Genomic DNA, 18,777 nt, shown 5'->3' on the forward strand with positions numbered 1-18,777 from the left:
TCCTTACTTATCAGGAAGCCCAGGGTTCAGAGTGTAGCAGAATGTGCACATGCCAAGAAGCAAAGTGAAAACAACTGAGTTCATTGTGGGCAGTGTTCCTATTGTTCTGGTAAGGGCAAAATGCATGTGCGTGCGCAAGCTGCAAAACAAAAACTGTGTGATTTCAGTGGTTGTGCATATAAGTTAAATGCTCTTATAGTTAACAGTCTAACACAGGCATTGTGGAATATAAAGATGAATGGTAAAATTCACACTAATATTAAATTTTCTTAGCAAAACATTAAACAGTAAATTAAAAGATCATGATAAGAGAGAGAGAACATGGGAGAAAGGAAAGAGGTTCATATATTAGGACCTTCATTGGCACTTTTCCCCTGATTTTTGAGGAAGAGTCTTTCATTTTCACTCATACTGAGCCCAACAAATTAGGTAGCCAGCCCTGCGCAGGAGGTTAGCACTGAGAAGACCCTGTTATGCAGCTCAATCCCTTCATGGGACAAGGAAGATGAGGCCCAGAGAGGTGAACTAATGTCTTTCTTAAGAAATTAAAAGGGAAGGGTAGGATGGGAGGAACTTCCTCCATCTTCAGACCTCGAGAAGTGAGCTCAAAACATACTAAATCCAGAGGGAACTGCACCCCTCTAATCTGTCCCTGTCCAGTTTCTCTGGCGCCCATCCCCTCCCGTGATGATCCCAGGTTCCCAGAGCCAGCCTTGTCCCCTGGGTTCGAGCACAGTGGGGCCAAACTCCCAGCATTCTTTGTGGCCGCTGCATATTTTGGCTGCATTCCCACCATCCTGGATTCTCCCGCTAGGCATCACTCCCACACAGGCAACAGCCAGACAAGATTGTACACCACCAACTGTGTCTCGCCAGCCCTGAGCACCTGGGGACTTTCAACAGTGTTCTATTCTTGGGAATGTTCGGCTTCTAATAAGTCCACAAATCCTTTAAAAGTTTAGAAAATGAATTGTTCGAGGTGGGGTTTACAGGAGAAGGAGTCCTGATGCAGTGTCCTGAATCTTCCTCCCTTGGACAAATTTCTTCTTTTCTATGCAGAAAAAATAATAGGGAAAAGAAGGGAGTGTTCGGAGGACTGGCTTGGGAAAGATGTGATGTCTTTTCCTGTTGTCAAAATCCTTGCTGTGAGGCTTGGAAATGCTGATTTTGAAAGATTTAACAGTCTCTTTCCAAGGCAACTCACTGAATAACACATATAACAAGAGTCTTATCAGATGTCATGTCATCTGATATTCCAGCCAGCACCAAACACACACACACACACACACACACACACACACACACACACACACGCACATTGTTTTTACTTCTACAAGGAATAAAAAATGGGACACTTTTTCTTAAATTACAGTGAGATAATTTTATCCTCCCATGCAACCCTAGAGCCCAAGCCATTCCCAAAACACAGCAAAGCAAAGTTTGAAAGGACACCATGTACCATTTCATTCCCTTGGATGGAAACATGATTTTGAACTCCACCCTGCCGTCCCTCCACCTTCATTAAAACCCTAGAAGGACATTTCCTTCGAATGATATGTCTTCTGGGATTTCTTTGTGTTGCCTGAAAATTATTTCTTTTGAATCAAAACGTTTGGGGCTAGGTCATCGCTAGCGTGCAGTGGCAGAGCGGACTGGGACTGTGGTTATGTAGAAGGAAGACAGGCCTCGTACCCTGGGGACCACCACACCCTGTCCCAGCTTCCAGCTGCTCAAGCTTTCTTGGAGAAGGTCCTTTCCAGACACCACCAGCCACAGGGTTTACCAAAAAAAACAAAACAAAACAAAACAAAACAAAAAAAACCCCAGCCTCTGGCTTCTGTGCTGTGGGGGCAACTTCTGGCTCCACCTCTGCCTGGATCGTACCCCTCCCACCAGCCCTCCCACCAGACCCTTCACTTTGGTCGGGCTCTTTCTTTCTGCCAGCTCCTGTGTGCTGGGCTTTGGGATTCTCATTTGCTTCCTGAGCTTTCTTGCCAGGACTCAGAATCCAGTCCTGCTCAGTTCCCCTCATGCTCTTGCAAGAACCAGTCCAAATGCAACCTCCCCTCCAGGCCTCCCTCACCGTTCTGAGGCCTGTCCTAGAGCATCTGAGCAAGGCCAGTATTCTAGCACATTCTCTTCCCCCTTGTGTTTGCCTGCCCACTCAGTAATAATGATTTATTTTTCAATGCTTCTCCTTCCATCCCAATGCCTAACGCAGGACAGTATATAGGCACACAATAGGTGTTCAATAAAGATTAACTGTATAAATTAAAAGCTCTCCACTGTGAAAATATTTGCAAAACGATGAGACTGACAAAGGCTTAATTTCCAGAGTATACAAACAGCTCATAAAATTCAATAACAAAAAAACAAACAACCCAATCCAAAAATGGGCAGACAACCTCAACAAACATTTCTCCAGTGAAGACACACAAATAGCCAATAGGTACATGAAAATACTCAATACTGCTAATTATCAGAGAACTGCAAATCAAAACTATGATGAGGTATCACCTCACACCATTCAGAATGGCCGTCGTTAAAAAGTCCATAAAACATAAATGCTGGAGAGGGTGGGGAGAAAAAGGACCCTCCTACGCTGCTGGTGGGAATGTAAATTGGTGCAGCCATTATGGAAAACAGTATGAAAGTTCCTTAAAAAACTAAAAATAGACTTACTCTATGATCCAGCAATCCCACTCCTGGGCATATATCCAGAAGAAACTCTAATTCAAAAAGATACACACACCCCAACATTCATGGCAGCACTATTTACAATAGCCAAGACATGGAAGCAACCTGTCCATCAACAGATGAATGGATAACAAAGTTGCAGTATATATATATATATATGTATATATATATATATATATGTGTGTGTGTGTGTGTGTATATATATATATATATACATATATATATATATATATACACAATGGAATAATATTCAGCCATAAAAAGAGAATAAAATAATGCCATTGCAGCAACGTGGATGGAATTGGAGATCATCATACCAATTAAAGTAAGCCATAAAGAGAAAGAAAAATATCTTATGATATCACTCATATGTGGAATCTAAAAAAAAAGAGACACAAGTAAACTTATTTACAAAAGAGAGAGAGACTCACAAACATAGAAAACAAACTTAAGGTTACTGGGGGGAAAGGGGATGGGAAGGGATAAATCGGGAGTTCAGGATTTGCAGATACTAACTACTATATATAAAATAGGTAAACAACAAGAACTTACTGTATAGCACAGAGAACTGTATTCAATACCTTGTAATAGCCTATAATGAAAAAGAATATGAAAAGGAATATATATGTGTGTAACTGAATCACTATGCTGTACACCAGAAACAAACACAACATTGTAAATCGACTATACTTCATTAAAAAACAAAAAAGAAACAAGAAAACACCCCATTGCAAGCACAGCATTCTCTGTTAACATAACCTGCACAAAAACTCAGTAAACATATGTGGTGGGAACTTTGATTTCAGGTCCATAAATGTCTTTCAGCTGTGTTCTCCAAACCCCTCCTCCATCACTGCAAAGGCCATAAAGGAGGTTGTACCCGTGAGATCTGAAAAGTCACGTGGGCTGCTCTGCCCAGCTGTAGGGCACTAGGGGCGGTTGTTGAGCTTTGAACAAATCCTGGGATTATTTATAATTGAAAATCAGACTCCAAGAGCCTTCAGAGCCATGAAGGAGTTTATTATTCTCCACCCCACGTGCTTCCCCTCTGTCCTCTCACCTCCCCGCTCTGGCCTGACATCCTGCCACACTCACAGCAGGCTCAGGCCTCAGAGCACCTGGGCTGGGCAAGTGGCCGCCTTCCCGCCGGGTCAGTCCGGGAGTCAGGAGCTGCAGACCACCCTGCACGCCCACACATGCCCTTCTGACTGGGATGGAGCATCAAAGGATGAGAATGGCCAGCTGAGGCGGAAACTCGACAGGACTGCCTTAGTCCAGGCTTATCTCAGCGGGGGCCTGCTGAAGTCCGGGGAAGGGGTGGAGGCCACTGGGAGGACCTGGGTGGGAGCGCAGACCTGTCCCCACTCACATGACGAGCTCGCCTCCGCGCTCCCATGTGACCCCCCCTCAACCTTGCATGCTTGGCCTGAGCCCACCCCTCCTGTCAACACAGAAAGCTCTTCAGCCTCTAACGTAAACCGTGCCCAGGCCAGGTGACTAAGAAAGAGAAATCGTAAAGAACGTCAGCCCTGGAGAGGCAGGTACACATCTAAGCGACTGGACATAGAACTGCTGCAGAGCCCTTTCTTCAAAAGAACCTGACCAGAAAACCCAGTGAGCAGAATGATAAAGCCCCCGAGGAGCAGTCCGCACTGCCGCTCCTCCCTTCGCATCTGCCAGGCCAAGGTGTCTTCACTTTACTCACCTCCCGTACGTCCGCTCCTTCCTGACGTCTTGGAGCCCAGCCACGGTGTGCCCTCGGGGACGCCAAGGCCAGCAAAGCCAAGCCGCAGGCAGCCCTCTCTTGCAGGTCCGGGGATGGTGTTCATGGAGAGCCACAGAAGACAGGGACATTGACCAGAGCAATAGTTAGAATATTCCTTCTTGAGAGTGGTAGGAACCCAATACGAACAAGCTTAATTACAATGAGGCTTCACTGGAAAGATACTGGAACATCCAAATACATGTTTGGGCTCTTAATGCCTAGAATTGGGCCTCCGTGTCATGAAGACCGCTCTCTCTGTCTCTCCTCTCTCCTGACCCCTACTTGGCTTTATTCTCACCAGCGCAGGTGGGTTTTCTCCGTGTGACTGAGAACATAGACCCTGGAACCTAGATTCCCATCCAGCTCTCCAACCGCCCTGAGCTAAGATGGCTTCACCACCAGCTCTTCTTTGAACAGTCCTAGAAAGACATCTGATTGGCCCAGATTCTGTCATGTGCCCATCCCTGGAGCAGTCACTGTGGCCTGAGGGATGGATGCCTGCTTAAATCCTGGCCAAGAGCATGGGATTCTGGGATTGGCAGCTCCTCCCAACCACTAGGAAAGGGCACTGGGAGAAGTAGTTCCCCCAGAGAAAGAGGGGGCCCTGTTAGGTTAATGATGACCAACAGCCCAGATTCTTAACATTTTGACAAAGACTCTTTTGGAAGCAGTGCTGTAACTGAAAGAAATCTCCCATGAGTTCAACTTCAACTATTAGGGACTAGGGCAAGGAGAGCCTTGCAGGGCCCCTAGGGCCACCCACAGAGGGAGCCATCTGCCTCCCTCCCTGCACACCCAGAGCTAAACCCAGGCATTAGTGGGGAGCATATGTGTTGCTTTTCCTTTTAAACCTAATTCAACTCGAAAGGACTCTTCATCTTATCTTGTGCAAGTGAGCAAGGGAGAGTGTTGTTGGTTCAGTGGTGCAATAAATAACCTCTCATTATGAGAAACATGATGCCTCAGTCCCTAAGCCATTTGGTAACCATAATCTGACATTACAGAAGCTTTTCTTGTGAGACCAGAGATATCTGAGCCACTTCCCTTTTCAAACAACTTCAGCTAATGGCTTTCCATGCTATTAGTGGAACGAATCCAGGCTATCGTTGATTTGTGGTCACTTGATTGGGTCCTGAACGGGGAGGTGCAGCCTTGCGAGGAGGAATAATTGCCTGGGAACACTGCAAAGTGATACAATTGTATGGAGTTGGAGGAACCACAGATTTGGAGAAACTCGACTCCTCCGGAGAGATGAAAATATTTGTCCGGGTTTCTCACTCCCATGCTGGCCCCTTCCTCACTCTGATGGCTCACTTCAGCCCTCTCTGCCTCTCCATTGTTCCCGACCCTGGGAATGTTTTCTTAGAAAGGAGGGCCTTCTGCTTGGATCCTACTACACAAAGCCAGGAGCCATGTAGAAAATGATCCAGCTGCACAGCCTGGCTGGCAGGTCTAACCACTGTATCCGTAGGTAAATGTCAGTCCTGGGAAAGCTCCTAAAACTTTGCCTATGCATTTCAGACTCTGACTCCCGTTACCGTCACCACAGGGCAGTTAGAGTGAGCGCAGCAGTGGGTGTGGCCATTAAACAGATCTCTCTCTACTAGGAAAAGAGACACCATCTTGTATAGTAAAGTTGCCTGCCCACCTGCATGCTTCTGGGCTGCCCCACGGGCCCATTTTAGGAGACCTTGGTACCATCTGACCTAAAAGAAAAATGACAGTAGAACCTGACAACACGCTAAGCACACTTCACAGGGTGGAAGAAGGAACACCAGTGGGCCTGCATTTGTTTTGACATTGGAAATCTGGCTTCATTTTTCTGAACCATAACAACCAGAGGTTATCTCAGCCTTGGGAGGGACTTTTTCTTTTTAATAAACTTTTAATTTGGGAATAATTTTAGTTTTACCGAAAAGTTGCAAACATAATACAAAAAGTTCCCTTATACCCTTCACCCCGGGTCCACTAATGTTAACATCTTTCATGATCTCATGTGCTGCAGTTGTCAAAATTAAGTAATTCACATTGGTACCGTACCATCAGCTAACTCCACACACTATTCGTATCTCACCCATTTCTTCACTAACGTTTCAGGATCCCACATCGTGTTTAGTCATTGTGTCTCCTTTGTCTCCTCCAATCTGTGACAGTTTTTCTGTCCTTCCTGGACATGACCTCGATTACGGTGAAAAGTACCGGTCAGATACGTCCTAGAATGTCCCTTAGTTCAAGGGACATGTATGAGGTTGTCTCAGAATAGACGAAAGTTGCAGGTTTTGAAGAAGAAGACCCAGGGGTGAAGGGCCTGTGAGGGGCTTTTTAAAGAACAGGTAGCTCAGACGTTACAAGTTGACCTGCCTTCAAACCAAATCATATATTGTTCATTCTAATCTCAATTTTTAAGAAATGTCTGTGCCAATTTTGTGCTGGTTTTTCAATTCAGATTTCCAGTTTCTTTAAAAAATAGAAAGGGCCGGTAACTGCAGGCCCCCCTGGCAGTCACGATGGGCACTGGGAAGCAATGCCCCCACCGCACGCAGTGCATCCTCTTCCAGCCCCACCGGTCCGGTGGCCTCCCCAGCTCTCAGGTTCAGCGTCAGTTGCCATCGATCATCATGTCCATGGTGTTGATTTTCCTATAGTAAAGGGGTGGCTTCTGTGTTTCTATCACAACAGAAATGAACCCAGATGGCCCCATGCTTCAAGAGGGAGAATGCAAGAGCAAGAAGTGTGGTGAGCGGCATCTCAAGGAAACTGCAGGTTTCTGAACAACAGGAAAGGGGGTGAATGCAAACTCTGAAAACTGCACATGATTCTCTGTGACAGTTGTCCACCAGACACAGGCCTCACCAATTCTTTGGCAGCAGAAAGGAGGGGTGTGGGTCAGGAGGGAAGCCGAGAGGGAAGTAGACATGTGAAGGGAAAGGAGGATGTAGCCTCCACCTGTCCTGAGTTCCCTTCCCCAGGACAAATTCATGTCACTACCCAGGGATGGCCCTGTCGCCTAGTGGGCATGGCCACCTAGTAGGGTCTGTGCAGCTGGGCCTCCTCTGGGCAGGAATGTCCAGCACCGCCAACTCTACCTCAAAAGAGATCCTGCGAGCAGACAGAGGACCTCCTATATCTTTTGTACCCTCCCTGACATACAGGCCTGTTGGAGGCACAGTGGGGGTCTGTCTGATTCTCCTCTACATGGCCCCCTGACTTTGAGTCAGACATCCTCTGTTATATGAGCTAGAATTCTGAGCCCCAGCTCCACCCCCACCCAGGCCAAGCGATGATAGGTTCCCCAACTCCCCCTCCTCCTCTGCCCCTCTCCTATCACACCCATCACCCCAGCCTTAAAGGCTTTAGGATCTGTAGAATGTGACCACACCAGGTATTGGGATAGTGACCAAGCCAAGTCTCTAAGCACCCTGCTAATGTGATGAGTCCTACCCAACACATCACCAGAGCAAACCCACGTGGAGTGGAAACTCAGGCGAGAGGAGTGAGCACTGGACCAGGAGTCAGTGGATCTGGACTCCAGTCTTGATTCCAGTGCTGTGCAGTGTTGGGCCTATCACCTAACCTCTCTGAGCCTGAACTGTCTCAGCTATCAAATTGGGTGACATTTTTACCTGTCTTGGCAACCTCCTGATTTCTATGACGTGTGAAGACAAATCACACCACAGAATCAGCTTCATAACTTGTTCCTTTCACTCTCAAGCCTGAGTTCTATCCTTCACTGTGTGTCCAGAGCAGCCCGCCTTTCTCCAGCAGTGCACTAGCATCACGTCCCTGCATATTTGTTAACCCTGCACCCCTACTCCTAGTAGGACTGCCTTGAGGACAACATACTCATGTTGGAATATGGCCTGGTTGATATCTATTCCAGTGATTAGTACAGGGTATGTCAAGATTGTTTGTTGAATGAACAAAGTAATCAAGCAAGCAAGGAAATAACACAGTATATGTAAAAGCTCTTTGTCAGGCTTTATCTAAATAGGAGGGGCTAGGGTTGGTACCTGACTAGTTCCTGGGTAGCTGACCTGACCTAACCACCCTCCTCTCAGAGAACCTGTTCTGGCACACAGCCAGTGCTTTTTACCTTGCCCTGCCTTCTGATCAGCTGATTGGACCAGAGGTTGACACCTGACTTAAATTTGTCAATCTATTGGCTGACAAGCCGCCAGTCAGACTCTTTGAATGTTTGAGTTGTCACAGAGATGAAAAATCATGAGGTAAGTGTAGGTGATTGAACTGAGATGTTATGTAGAACCATGACTGCGGCAGCCATCATAGCCCAAGAAGCCCCTAGAGAGAGAGGAGATGGAGAAATAGCGATGAGAGAGGTCCTCTGAGCCTTAGAATCGGAGAGGGCAACCTCAGTTCCAATATTCCAGTTGCATTTCCGGTCTGGCTGCACTTTGTGTCTTGTGCTTGGATGCCTGAGAGATTTTCCCTTGACAGTGAATATAAACCCCTCTTTGCTTAAGCTGGGGGTGGCGTGGGGGTTAGAATATCTGTTCCTTATACCCAAATAATCTTTCACTTAGACCCTAGGCAAGCAAGACAGTCTCTCATTAACAAGTACAGACACACCTACGGGGAGAGGAAAGGGACACCGGAAGGGCTGAGGTGGACGCGAGGGCTTGCTGGGGGCAGGGGTAGGTCTGAGGGCTCTCCTGTGGCGCAGGACAGACCCTGAATCCCAGAGTTGATGACGGGAGTGGTATCTCCCTAAGGAGACACAAAGATACTTCTTTCAGATGAGCAGTGAAGGCTGAGCCATAAGCTTAAAAAACATTCCTAAGAAATAACCCTTCAGCCTGGCACGATATTGCTGGAGCTGAGGGCCACCTGTTAGTGGCTGGACCAGGAGGCTTCCCAGGACTCTCTGCAGAGGTGGACTGGCTCTGCAGGGCTGGAAACCTATCATACCAGGCGATAGCTAAGCTCACGATAGGCAAAAGTGCAAACAAGTCATATGAGCAAAGTGCCGAAACCAAGAGAAGGAGGCAAAGCCGACTTTGGGCCTGGCCAGTGGGATCCTGGTAAGAAAAGATTCCTCATCCAGGGACTCATCAGATGGTGTTTGTCGTAAGACTATGAAACACTGTGGAACTTGTGGTCCCTGTGATTTGTCTGTCTCAGAGGAGCTAATGTTTATGGACTTTCTTCTGTAAGAGGCAGAATTATCAATTTGGGTTGCCAGTTTTGAAAGTTCTCAAGTTTCTGGAAGAAACTTGACTGAAAAGAACTAGGCATCTCTGCATGGGTTTTATTCTTAATCCCAGAGGATGCTATAGCGACAGGCTTTACAAACACCCAAAACCATGTTCCTTTTCAAGTTCTCAGAAGTTGCAAGTGTTGGAAGAAATGAGCGTTTATGGAATAATGAACATGTGTCAGGCACTGAGCTGGGCCCTTTGATGAGACAGAAGGGAATTCAGTCCATGCAGGGTCTCCAAAAATTATTATACCTATTTCACTGAAGAGAAAATGGAATTGCAAAACAAAAATGAAATAGCTTGCCCAAAGTTCCACAGAAAAAATGGAGCCAAACTGAGATTCTGAGCCATGTCGTCTGTCTGTCTCAAGCTCCTAATCTTTCCTTGGCACGTACTGCCTCTCTGTGATGGGTTCTTCTCCAGCGTTTTGCATATTCTATGATCCTGTTGCAGCATTTGGAACTTCCAAAACGATAGTAAATAACGGTCAATAGTAATAGCGGTCAAAGCTACTTGTTCCTGATTTTTAAATGGCTTCACTGTTTCATAGCTTGCTACAGTCATTATCAGGTTTAAAAAGCTTTATTCTATCCCTATTTTACGTGGAATGTTTATTAGTAATTGCTGCTAGGTTTTATCAAATGCCTTTACTTTCGATTATTATAATAATGCAGTTTTTTTCTCTTTTAGTCTAGTAGTAAATTTTTTGGATAAATTTCCAAATTTTAAACTACCTTTACAAACCTGCAATAAACTTGGACTTAATTTCCTTTCATTCTTTTTTATAACTTTCTACTAGATTGTGCTTACTAATATTTGTTTAGCATTTTAGCTTTTACATTCACAAGTAAAACTGTTTTCTGTTCTTCTTTTTCTATTTTTATCAAGTTTTAATATCAGTAATACTTGGGAGCTATTTCCTCCTGTTTCTCTGGCCTTAAGATAGTTTAAATAATAACCTGCCAGTTTCATGGATGCTGGTACAAAACTCTGGGATCCAGGACAAAAGATAGTTTATTACTCACAGCAGTAGTTAGGAGTGAGAGATCAGCATTTTGGTGCCGATTTCCTCAGGGCGTGTTGAGAGGACCAGGTGACACCTGCGCCTGCAGTGGTTGGATTACAGGAGAGAGCCCTGGGTTTAGGGAACCTGATGATTTAATAATGGGCACTAAACATACCTGCTGTTTGCTCCAGTGCGAGACATACTCTGTCTTCCAAGGTTGTAAGAAATCTGCCCCTTATTCTGTAGGGAACCACTATCTCCACCTTCCATAGTCATTTACCATCCAGACATCCTTGAGAAGATGGCCCGGAACAAGGAGCCGTCAGTAGTTCACTCACAGAGGGTGTACACAAAGGTGAGAGACCCATGGGGAACGACTTCCTACAATGGATAGCTGAGGCCAAAGTGATGAAATATTAGTACTCGTTCACTCTTAGCAGTGGCATATGAATGTCGTTACATTATTTCCTGTCTTTTTCTATAAAGTTTAAACTTTACAGAAAAAAAAAAAAAAGGAAGAACAAGGAATGGAATAGCTATCTCAGGATTTGATGAGATTTCCAGCGGAATATGGTGACTTCCCTTTGGGGACACTGTGCATTCCTGAATTGGATGGGTGGGGCAGGGTAAGGCCCTTCTAATTAAAAGAATCTACAAAATTGAATGGTCAGCTCTGGATGGACTTCAGAGTTCCTTAGCTATTCCTACTTGTTACCTAGGCATTTCATTATATTCATAGGTGATGCAGGCATAGATGATTGGAAATCAAACACACACACACACAAACACACACACACACACAAACACACACACACACACAATTTCCAAACAACTCATGGATGGGATTATCCACGTTTCTTAAATCTCTTTAGTCTTTCCTTAATGAGCTCAGTGGGAGGGCTGTCATTTATGCTCCTAAAGTATTGGTGTATGAAAAACGTCCTGGGCCCAGGAAAGTCAGTGGTGAACAAGATAAACATGGCCCCATCCCACAGAACTTACTATCTAGTGGAGAAGATAAATAATTCAACAGAATAATAAGATGTGATTGGCTCTCAGATTCACTAGAAATTGATTTAGCTCCCTCCCCTTCCATAGCTGCTCACCCACTCGCTCTCTAGGGGGCTGTAGACAGTGCAAAATTAGTGCAGCTTTCCTGTGTTTGTCCCATAGAAAGTAATAGAACAGAAGGGCCAGGGAACCCATAGATGAATAAAAGATCCAGTAAGGTGCTGGTTGACAAAAGGTGTCACTCAGGTACCTTTCCTCTTGTCCAGATTTTCCTTTTCATAGGAAATCCCAACGTCTTGCTTCATACATCAAACAAATACTGATTGCTTTAAAGCACCCAGAAAATCTAACAGAGCATTAAATATTCAAAATTAGAATATTCTCTTGAGGTTCTTTGCCCAAATGGTCCTTTGCTCTCTTCTGCTCCCCTGATGCCATTCTTGTGACCGTAACAGTATGTCAAACACAGACACATGCATGCATTCTAAAATTTTCTCTTCATTTCTAAAATGCTCTCTTATTCACTCCAAAAGGCTGAGGGAGTAGGAGAGGCTACTACTTCTGAAACAGGAATAAGATTAGCTAATGAGAATGATGGTCTCTTTACCCATCCTCTCAGCAACAACCAAAACGCAGCTACAGTTCAATTTAAGCAAACCCCTACATGAAAATTCTGATTTATAGAAAATATTCAATTAAACTAATATCAAATCCATTGAATAGTCCTTACTTTTGAAAGCATTCAGAGTAGAACTCCTTTATTTAGCAAGCTCCCCTCACAATGATTCCCCAAAAATATTTACTCTGAAAGAGAAAATGTACCTGCAGTTTGGCTTCTTCCCACATTTGATACCAGAGGTACCTAAAGTCAGACAAGCAATGAGCAAAATGCAAAACCAGATGCTAGTTTCCTTCAAAAAGTGAGGTAACAGTTCTAACCTGCTACCAGCTAAGATGCTAGGCTGCCACGAATGATTCTGAAAGATGGACTTCATCTGCCCTCTGCTGTACTCCAGGCGAATGACAGGCCATCCTACGTTAGCAGCAGGAGATAAAGCCAAATTTGGCGTGCACCAGCATCTCTCGCTAGAATATAAAAGCTATGCAAAGACTGTGCCTGTGGTTCACCACTGTCTCCCCAGCATAAAGCGTAGTCAGAATAGAGCAGGCAATCAATATGTGCCTAGTGAGTCAACATCCAGGGAAGGAAGTGGGCTTACAAACTGTCTGCATAGGCATCATACCAAGAGCATTAGGGGCCCAAGGAAAAAATGTTTTGTAACTCCCTGTTCATAAGTGTTTGCAATAAATCGGCAGCAACTGGGCATGCCTGATGTCCTCTCATAATTCCCCTGGGTTAAACAAGATAATAAATTTGGAATATTCAGATTTAATGATAAAGGTCAATTTTCTAAACGTTGCTTACTGCCAAGAAATCAATGTTTGAGAGCTTAGGATCTAAAAGCCATGAGGTTAAAAAAAAAAAAAATACGATTGTCTCTGTCAATGGCAGAACCACTTGAGAGAGCACAAAGTTCTGTCATCTTTCATCCCTTTCTCCAGAGACCCCTGCTGCTACCAGCCCTCCAGTGACTGTCCGGGTGTCTCTCAGGCACTGGTGAAGGCAAGGATGGGAATGATAGGCGCCATCTTTCGTTGGGGGTGGATTTATTGAGTATGAGAGAAGTCACATTAGGGCTGAGATTTTGACATTTGATATACCTACATACTTAACCAGAAGCTTAGGCATCTCAGGGAGTCAAAAAAAAAAAATCAGTGTATGCAGAACAATTCTAAGTGATCTCTCTTTCTTGATGGGAGTAGGTATACACCCACTTTTTTCCATGACTACATTGTTTGCCATGTTAAGTTTGTCAGAAGGTTAAAAAAAATTAACTTATTTAAATAACAGGCCAAATGTCCACCATTCCGACCCCCTGACCAGAAAAAAAAAAAAGGTTATGGACAAGCTTCAGGAAGTAATTATTAGACTATTGGCCAAATAGAGCCAGTAGATGGAGCCTTTAAGATATGCGAAATTGAGTGCAAATTTCCTATGGTATCCGCTTCCCAAGTACCCTTCACATATCTGGTTCTCACCAATCCTGTGGGAAGGGGAAAACTGTCATAAACAGTCAGAAACTGTTAGCAGAGATCCAAGGTCTAGTGCTCTCTCCTCAAAACCCCATCTCCTCTCAGAAGGGTCAAAGAAACCATGTGAGCATTAAAGAATTACTTAATGGCCTAGGAAAATGTCCGTATTATATTTTTAAAAAATACATCATGTACAGGGCAATTCTATTTTTGTGTAAAATAAAAATCGAGTGTATTTTATGCATATATATGTATGTGTCAGTAAGCACAGGAAAAGATTCCAATAGCACACATACCAAAATAATGGTCACCTCTGAGGGATACAATCAGGACAGGAAGATTTTCACTCTTGCCTCATATTTATCTTTAATGTAGTATCATGAGTAATTTTCACCTTGGTTCAGTAGTAACAAATCTTTCCTCTACCTTTTAGTACTTTTCAGAGTGCAGCCAAGCCAAAGCTTTGAGTTAGGATCATTATTCATCTGCATCTGAAACTTCACACTGATGCAAACCCCTGAGGCGTAGAGTAGAATCCTGGGTCTGCAGGCCTGAGATCCCAAGATGCCTTTTGTGATAAAGTGCTCTCCTGAGCTACACAGAGGCTGTGATCGCCTCTCCTAAGCGTTTTTCTACTCATCTTTAGGCACTTCTGACCGGGTCAACTGCTAGCTTAAGCACTGAAGAACACAAGGACGTTAACAGTTGAACTGCACTGAAGTACATCAAGGGTAGGTCAATTCCTCAGCCTGAACTCCAGCAAACTGCAAATCTGGAGAATAAACTACTAAGATCTGATAGAAGACTGAGATAGACAAGGTGGCATTTCAAAGTCCTAATGTAGTTGTTCGCCCAAAAACCAGGTGGAAGATTCCCCAAAGTTAACCTCTCTGAGTTTTCAGATTGAATCTCTTGATTAGTAAACCCTGGCCAAGTAAGATGGCCACCAGGAACAGCTGCCAGCTCTCCAAGCTGATCTGCACCATCACCCCACAGCTAGGGCACAAGTCAATTCTCGTCAAAAGTACAGGAAAGTGCAGGCCAGGAACAAAACTGCTGAAACCTGAAAGTGTGTGTAACAGACCCAAGCAACCCACACGAGCAGAGCAGCAGCTAATCAGAAAGCTAAAAGGCTAAGCAACTGCTCAGAGACTTCCTGTGAGGCCGTTTTGAGTATTTACACAGTGGACCACTAACAGCAACGTCATAGTGTTTTCTGAAATTCTATAGTATTTTTAAATAGGTTCTTAACCAAGTTAAGACCCAAACTTTTTTTTTAAATCCCACAATAGTGAAATAATGTAACTAACACCAGTAGCCCTCATACCTACAGCAAGGGTAAAGTAACCTGCCCAGTTCTGGCAGTGAAATAACGAACGATGCCCAGCTCGGAGTTCTCTGAAAATATAAACCCTCACATGTAAAATTCTGCTATTTGGTTTCACAAATAGAGTATGTTCAGTGAAGGAAAGATGACTAGCCAGCTACATGAAAAATGCATAAGGCATACTCAATAGCAGGGTCACAAATGACTGTTTCTTCCACAAAAGTAAATTATTTATGTCTTAACTAGGAAGATACATTTGTTTGTCATTAAGTTTCTTTTTTAAAAACCTACCTTATTATACAGAGTACAAAAAAAATTTACCACAGAAAATATACTAACACCAAAGTTATTTCAGCCAACAGTTTTGAGTTTGTTTTTAATCCCTTTTATTGCTTCTTGCTTAACAATGTTCAGAGTCTTCCAGCTGAAATCAAAGTACTGTCTTGGAATCCTTTACAGAACTGTATCTTCTTTCGGGAAAAACACTCTTTCCAATAAGAAATACTGAGAAATCCCATGGTCTAGATTTCACAACTCTTTTGTTAAAAAAGTAAATAAATAAATAAGCTATGTGTCTTTAATTTCAGAAGAACTGCTATCACACAACAAACTTTTTATTTTTTCATTCATAAAAACAGTCCACAGCACTCATAAAACAAAGTGACAGAAGAAATAGAGACACTTTTCAGGTGGATTCTGTTTAAGAACAGATGAGTTGGTAGTAGTTTAATACAGATGGATTAACAAATACAACCCATATAAAAACAGGATTTGAAATGAGGAGGGAGGAGAGAGATCAACCAAAGTAAATTTAGAACTTTTGGGCATGCAAATCAGCATCTCAATTCTTTTCACTTAAAGACCAAACTAGGCGCTTTAACAGGTGTTCATAGAGAAGGCTACAAAAGTACTGCAAAATGTGAGCCTTACATATACCACCAAAAAAAAAAAAAAAAAAAAAAAAAAGACAGATGAAAGAAATTAATAAATCCCTTAGGCTAACCACAAGTTTTCCTAACAGAAGCAGACACAGAAAGTAACTTTTTACCAGCTTAGCTTCCAGGTACGATACCTCAGAGCTCTCACTTGGGTGTTTCCCGCTCATGTTCTTTTCAATATAAACAAATATGGTATATGTAACAGAACACATATTCGAAGAATTCCTTAAAAAAGAATCACAAGTTCCATTTTATATATACAACAAATTTTTAATTATGTACTGAAAATAAATTACAGGAAATAACTTTAAAATGCAACAGAGGACAAAGTCACGATAAACATTCCCATTGAATTCCCTTGGGGGGTGAGACTGCAGTGCTCAAGGAAGATAAATATCACAAATATATCAAAAACTTCAAATTGTCTATGCATTCACACACTGACATGAGCCACAAACATTCCTTCACAGGGACTGTACTCATTAGCCTACCACAGAACCAGATTTTGCCATAAACTACAAAACTTTTAATACAAAATTGTATTTATATATTTATAATTCATATACATGCCCTATCTGTGATTTTAGAAAATAAAAGCTACACACTGTACAGACACTCTTAACTCATAGCTGTAGGCAACATTTTTGGATGGAATTTCTCCCCCAATAAAATTAATGGCGTATTTTATGTACATGAAGGCTAAACTGCATAAAGACAGTTCAGTTTCCCAGATATGCATCTCCTTTTAGGGCAGGTTTATAAATTTAAAAAGGCAAGACAAATGTACACCTCAGAATCACTTTCTTAGCTACAAGAGTTGTCATGTAATTTCTGTGAAGTTTCTGACACATGCATTTATGTAATACTGGTATTAAAGGCAGTAAAGCAAATATATACTTTTAATGTCGTGGCTCAATAAAGGCTTCATTGTCATTCCAATCTGATTCTTGATACAGTGATTCATAACTTCTCTAACAATTAAAAATTTCAATGGGACACTGTGTTAAAGAGACTCTAAATAGATTTCTTAAAATATTTCCCTGAAATATCCTTTTACATAAGACAAATTTCACCAACATTAGATTAAGTAAAAAGGAAAAAAAAAAAAAAAGAATTAAACATGGCACAAGTTGTGCATGATAAACGTACGCTCCTCAGCCAATCGTCATGTCTTAGGAGCCATGAACAGAATGCTTAAAACCAACAAACAATTTCACACTCTGTGGCAGCCATCTGTGAAGCCAGTTATACTAAACTACTTCTACAGTTGATTGTAAACTTTGGTTTATTTTTATTTGAGTTCTCATTGTACAGCAAGCATGAAAAAGAGGGAGAGTGGAGTCCATGAGGAGATGAACTGTCAGTCTGTCTTTAATCTGGCATGATGAGACACCTGGTCAGTCAGGCCTGCTTTGATAGAGTTTGTTACAGACTGCCTTATGTTTTCCTCCATCAAATTATCACCCAGGGGCTTCAATACCTGTGGTATGAGAAATGTGCAAAACAAATAAAAACATGAGGTAAAAGAAGAGTTACATATAAAAATAGATATAAAAATTCAATTCAAAACAATGAAGAAAATAACCAGGAATGTGGGAAATAAAAAGATGCTTCTCCCAAAAAAAGTTATGACGCTACAAATAATGCAGTTAGACATTTTATAATGCAACAAAAATGACTTTCCTCCTAGTCAAACCATTTACAATTCCTATGAGATGGATGTGCAATTCCATACCCTATGTGCAGCATCAAATCTGGTATGTATACAGCATTTATGCAGACCGGCCCAGACGGTCCTGCTTAGTGTCCTACATGTGTAAGTGTGAACACTTCAGATAGAGAAAAAAGTTAAAAATACTGTCTAATTTTTCTTCTTGTTATTGTTGGATGACAGTCTCTGTCGCTGAGCTGATGAAAGAGCACGGTGAACCATTCGACGTCTAGTAACTTCAAACAGTTTGGAAAACACCTAAAACACGGAGTGATTTGTTAGGAGAATGACTCAGAGTGCCTTGAAGTTAAAGAGTTTAAGACTACAACAATTTGAGACTTTTCTAGTTTTCTCACCTTCCTGGGACTCCTCTGAAGCAAAAGAAAAGAGAAATGCAGAAAAATTTAGACAAGGTTTGTTGACACAACACGGATCTTCTGACTACTTATCATCTTACCTCAGCTATACTGAAAATAATTTTACATACTTTAGATTCTTCCATTTAACTGTTTTGTAATAGTGGCACCTCTACAATCCTAGAATCAATGCTGTACAGGAGACGACTGGAAGACACTGTACAATTACTGAAATTCGTGTTGCAGAAAATTAGTAATGTTCCAAAATTTTAAAGTAGATAATATTTTTTTAAAGTGAGGCTGTGATAACTTTTAATCCATGTTCTATCAGAAGGTATCAAAAGAATATGAAGAATGTTATTTTTTAAAGATATAAAAATTTAAATTTAACAAATATCCAAACACAAGCTTCTAAATCAGATTTGAATAAATGGAGCAATTCTCTAAAGAACAAACATAAAATCCAAAGGTAGTGGGTCACTGTATAAAATAGTAATGACATTATTATAAGAAAAGTCAATATCCAATCAACTTTCTTCAAAAAATGGTTTACTTCTTCAGTCTTGGAATTTGAAGCCAAAACCAACCTGGACCTACATATCCTAGATCTTCAAATAAGCCTAATACTTCACTGGCCCAGAAATGGTATCTGAAAA

The 18,777-nt window shown here is 42.4% G+C and overlaps 1 protein-coding gene and 1 long non-coding RNA gene across 4 annotated transcripts in view; one reads left to right on the plus strand and one right to left on the minus strand.

Annotated features, from left to right (window-relative positions):
* Positions 1 to 15,652, plus strand: part of LOC141579849 (uncharacterized) — a 41,965-nt gene extending 26,313 nt beyond the window's left edge. Inside the window, exon 3 of the long non-coding RNA XR_012511868.1 lies at positions 7,142 to 15,652. This is a non-coding gene — a long non-coding RNA (uncharacterized LOC141579849). The remainder of the gene's footprint in view (positions 1 to 7,141) is intronic.
* A 60-nt stretch (positions 15,653 to 15,712) lies between these two features.
* Positions 15,713 to 18,777, minus strand: part of ATL2 (atlastin GTPase 2) — a 49,952-nt gene continuing 46,887 nt past the window's right edge. For 2 of the 3 annotated variants that reach the window (XM_074378735.1, XM_010967666.3), the window contains exon 13: positions 15,713 to 17,534. In XM_074378735.1, coding sequence (XP_074234836.1) covers positions 17,415 to 17,534 — 120 coding nt within the window. In that variant the 3' untranslated portion in view covers positions 15,713 to 17,414. Of the gene's footprint in view, positions 18,024 to 18,777 lie in introns of all 3 variants that reach the window. The other variant, XM_074378736.1, reaches the window with a different exon arrangement.

The sequence above is a fragment of the Camelus bactrianus genome, chromosome 15, assembly GCF_048773025.1.
Source record: "Camelus bactrianus isolate YW-2024 breed Bactrian camel chromosome 15, ASM4877302v1, whole genome shotgun sequence".
In the NCBI taxonomy this organism is placed as follows: domain Eukaryota; kingdom Metazoa; phylum Chordata; class Mammalia; order Artiodactyla; family Camelidae; genus Camelus; species Camelus bactrianus.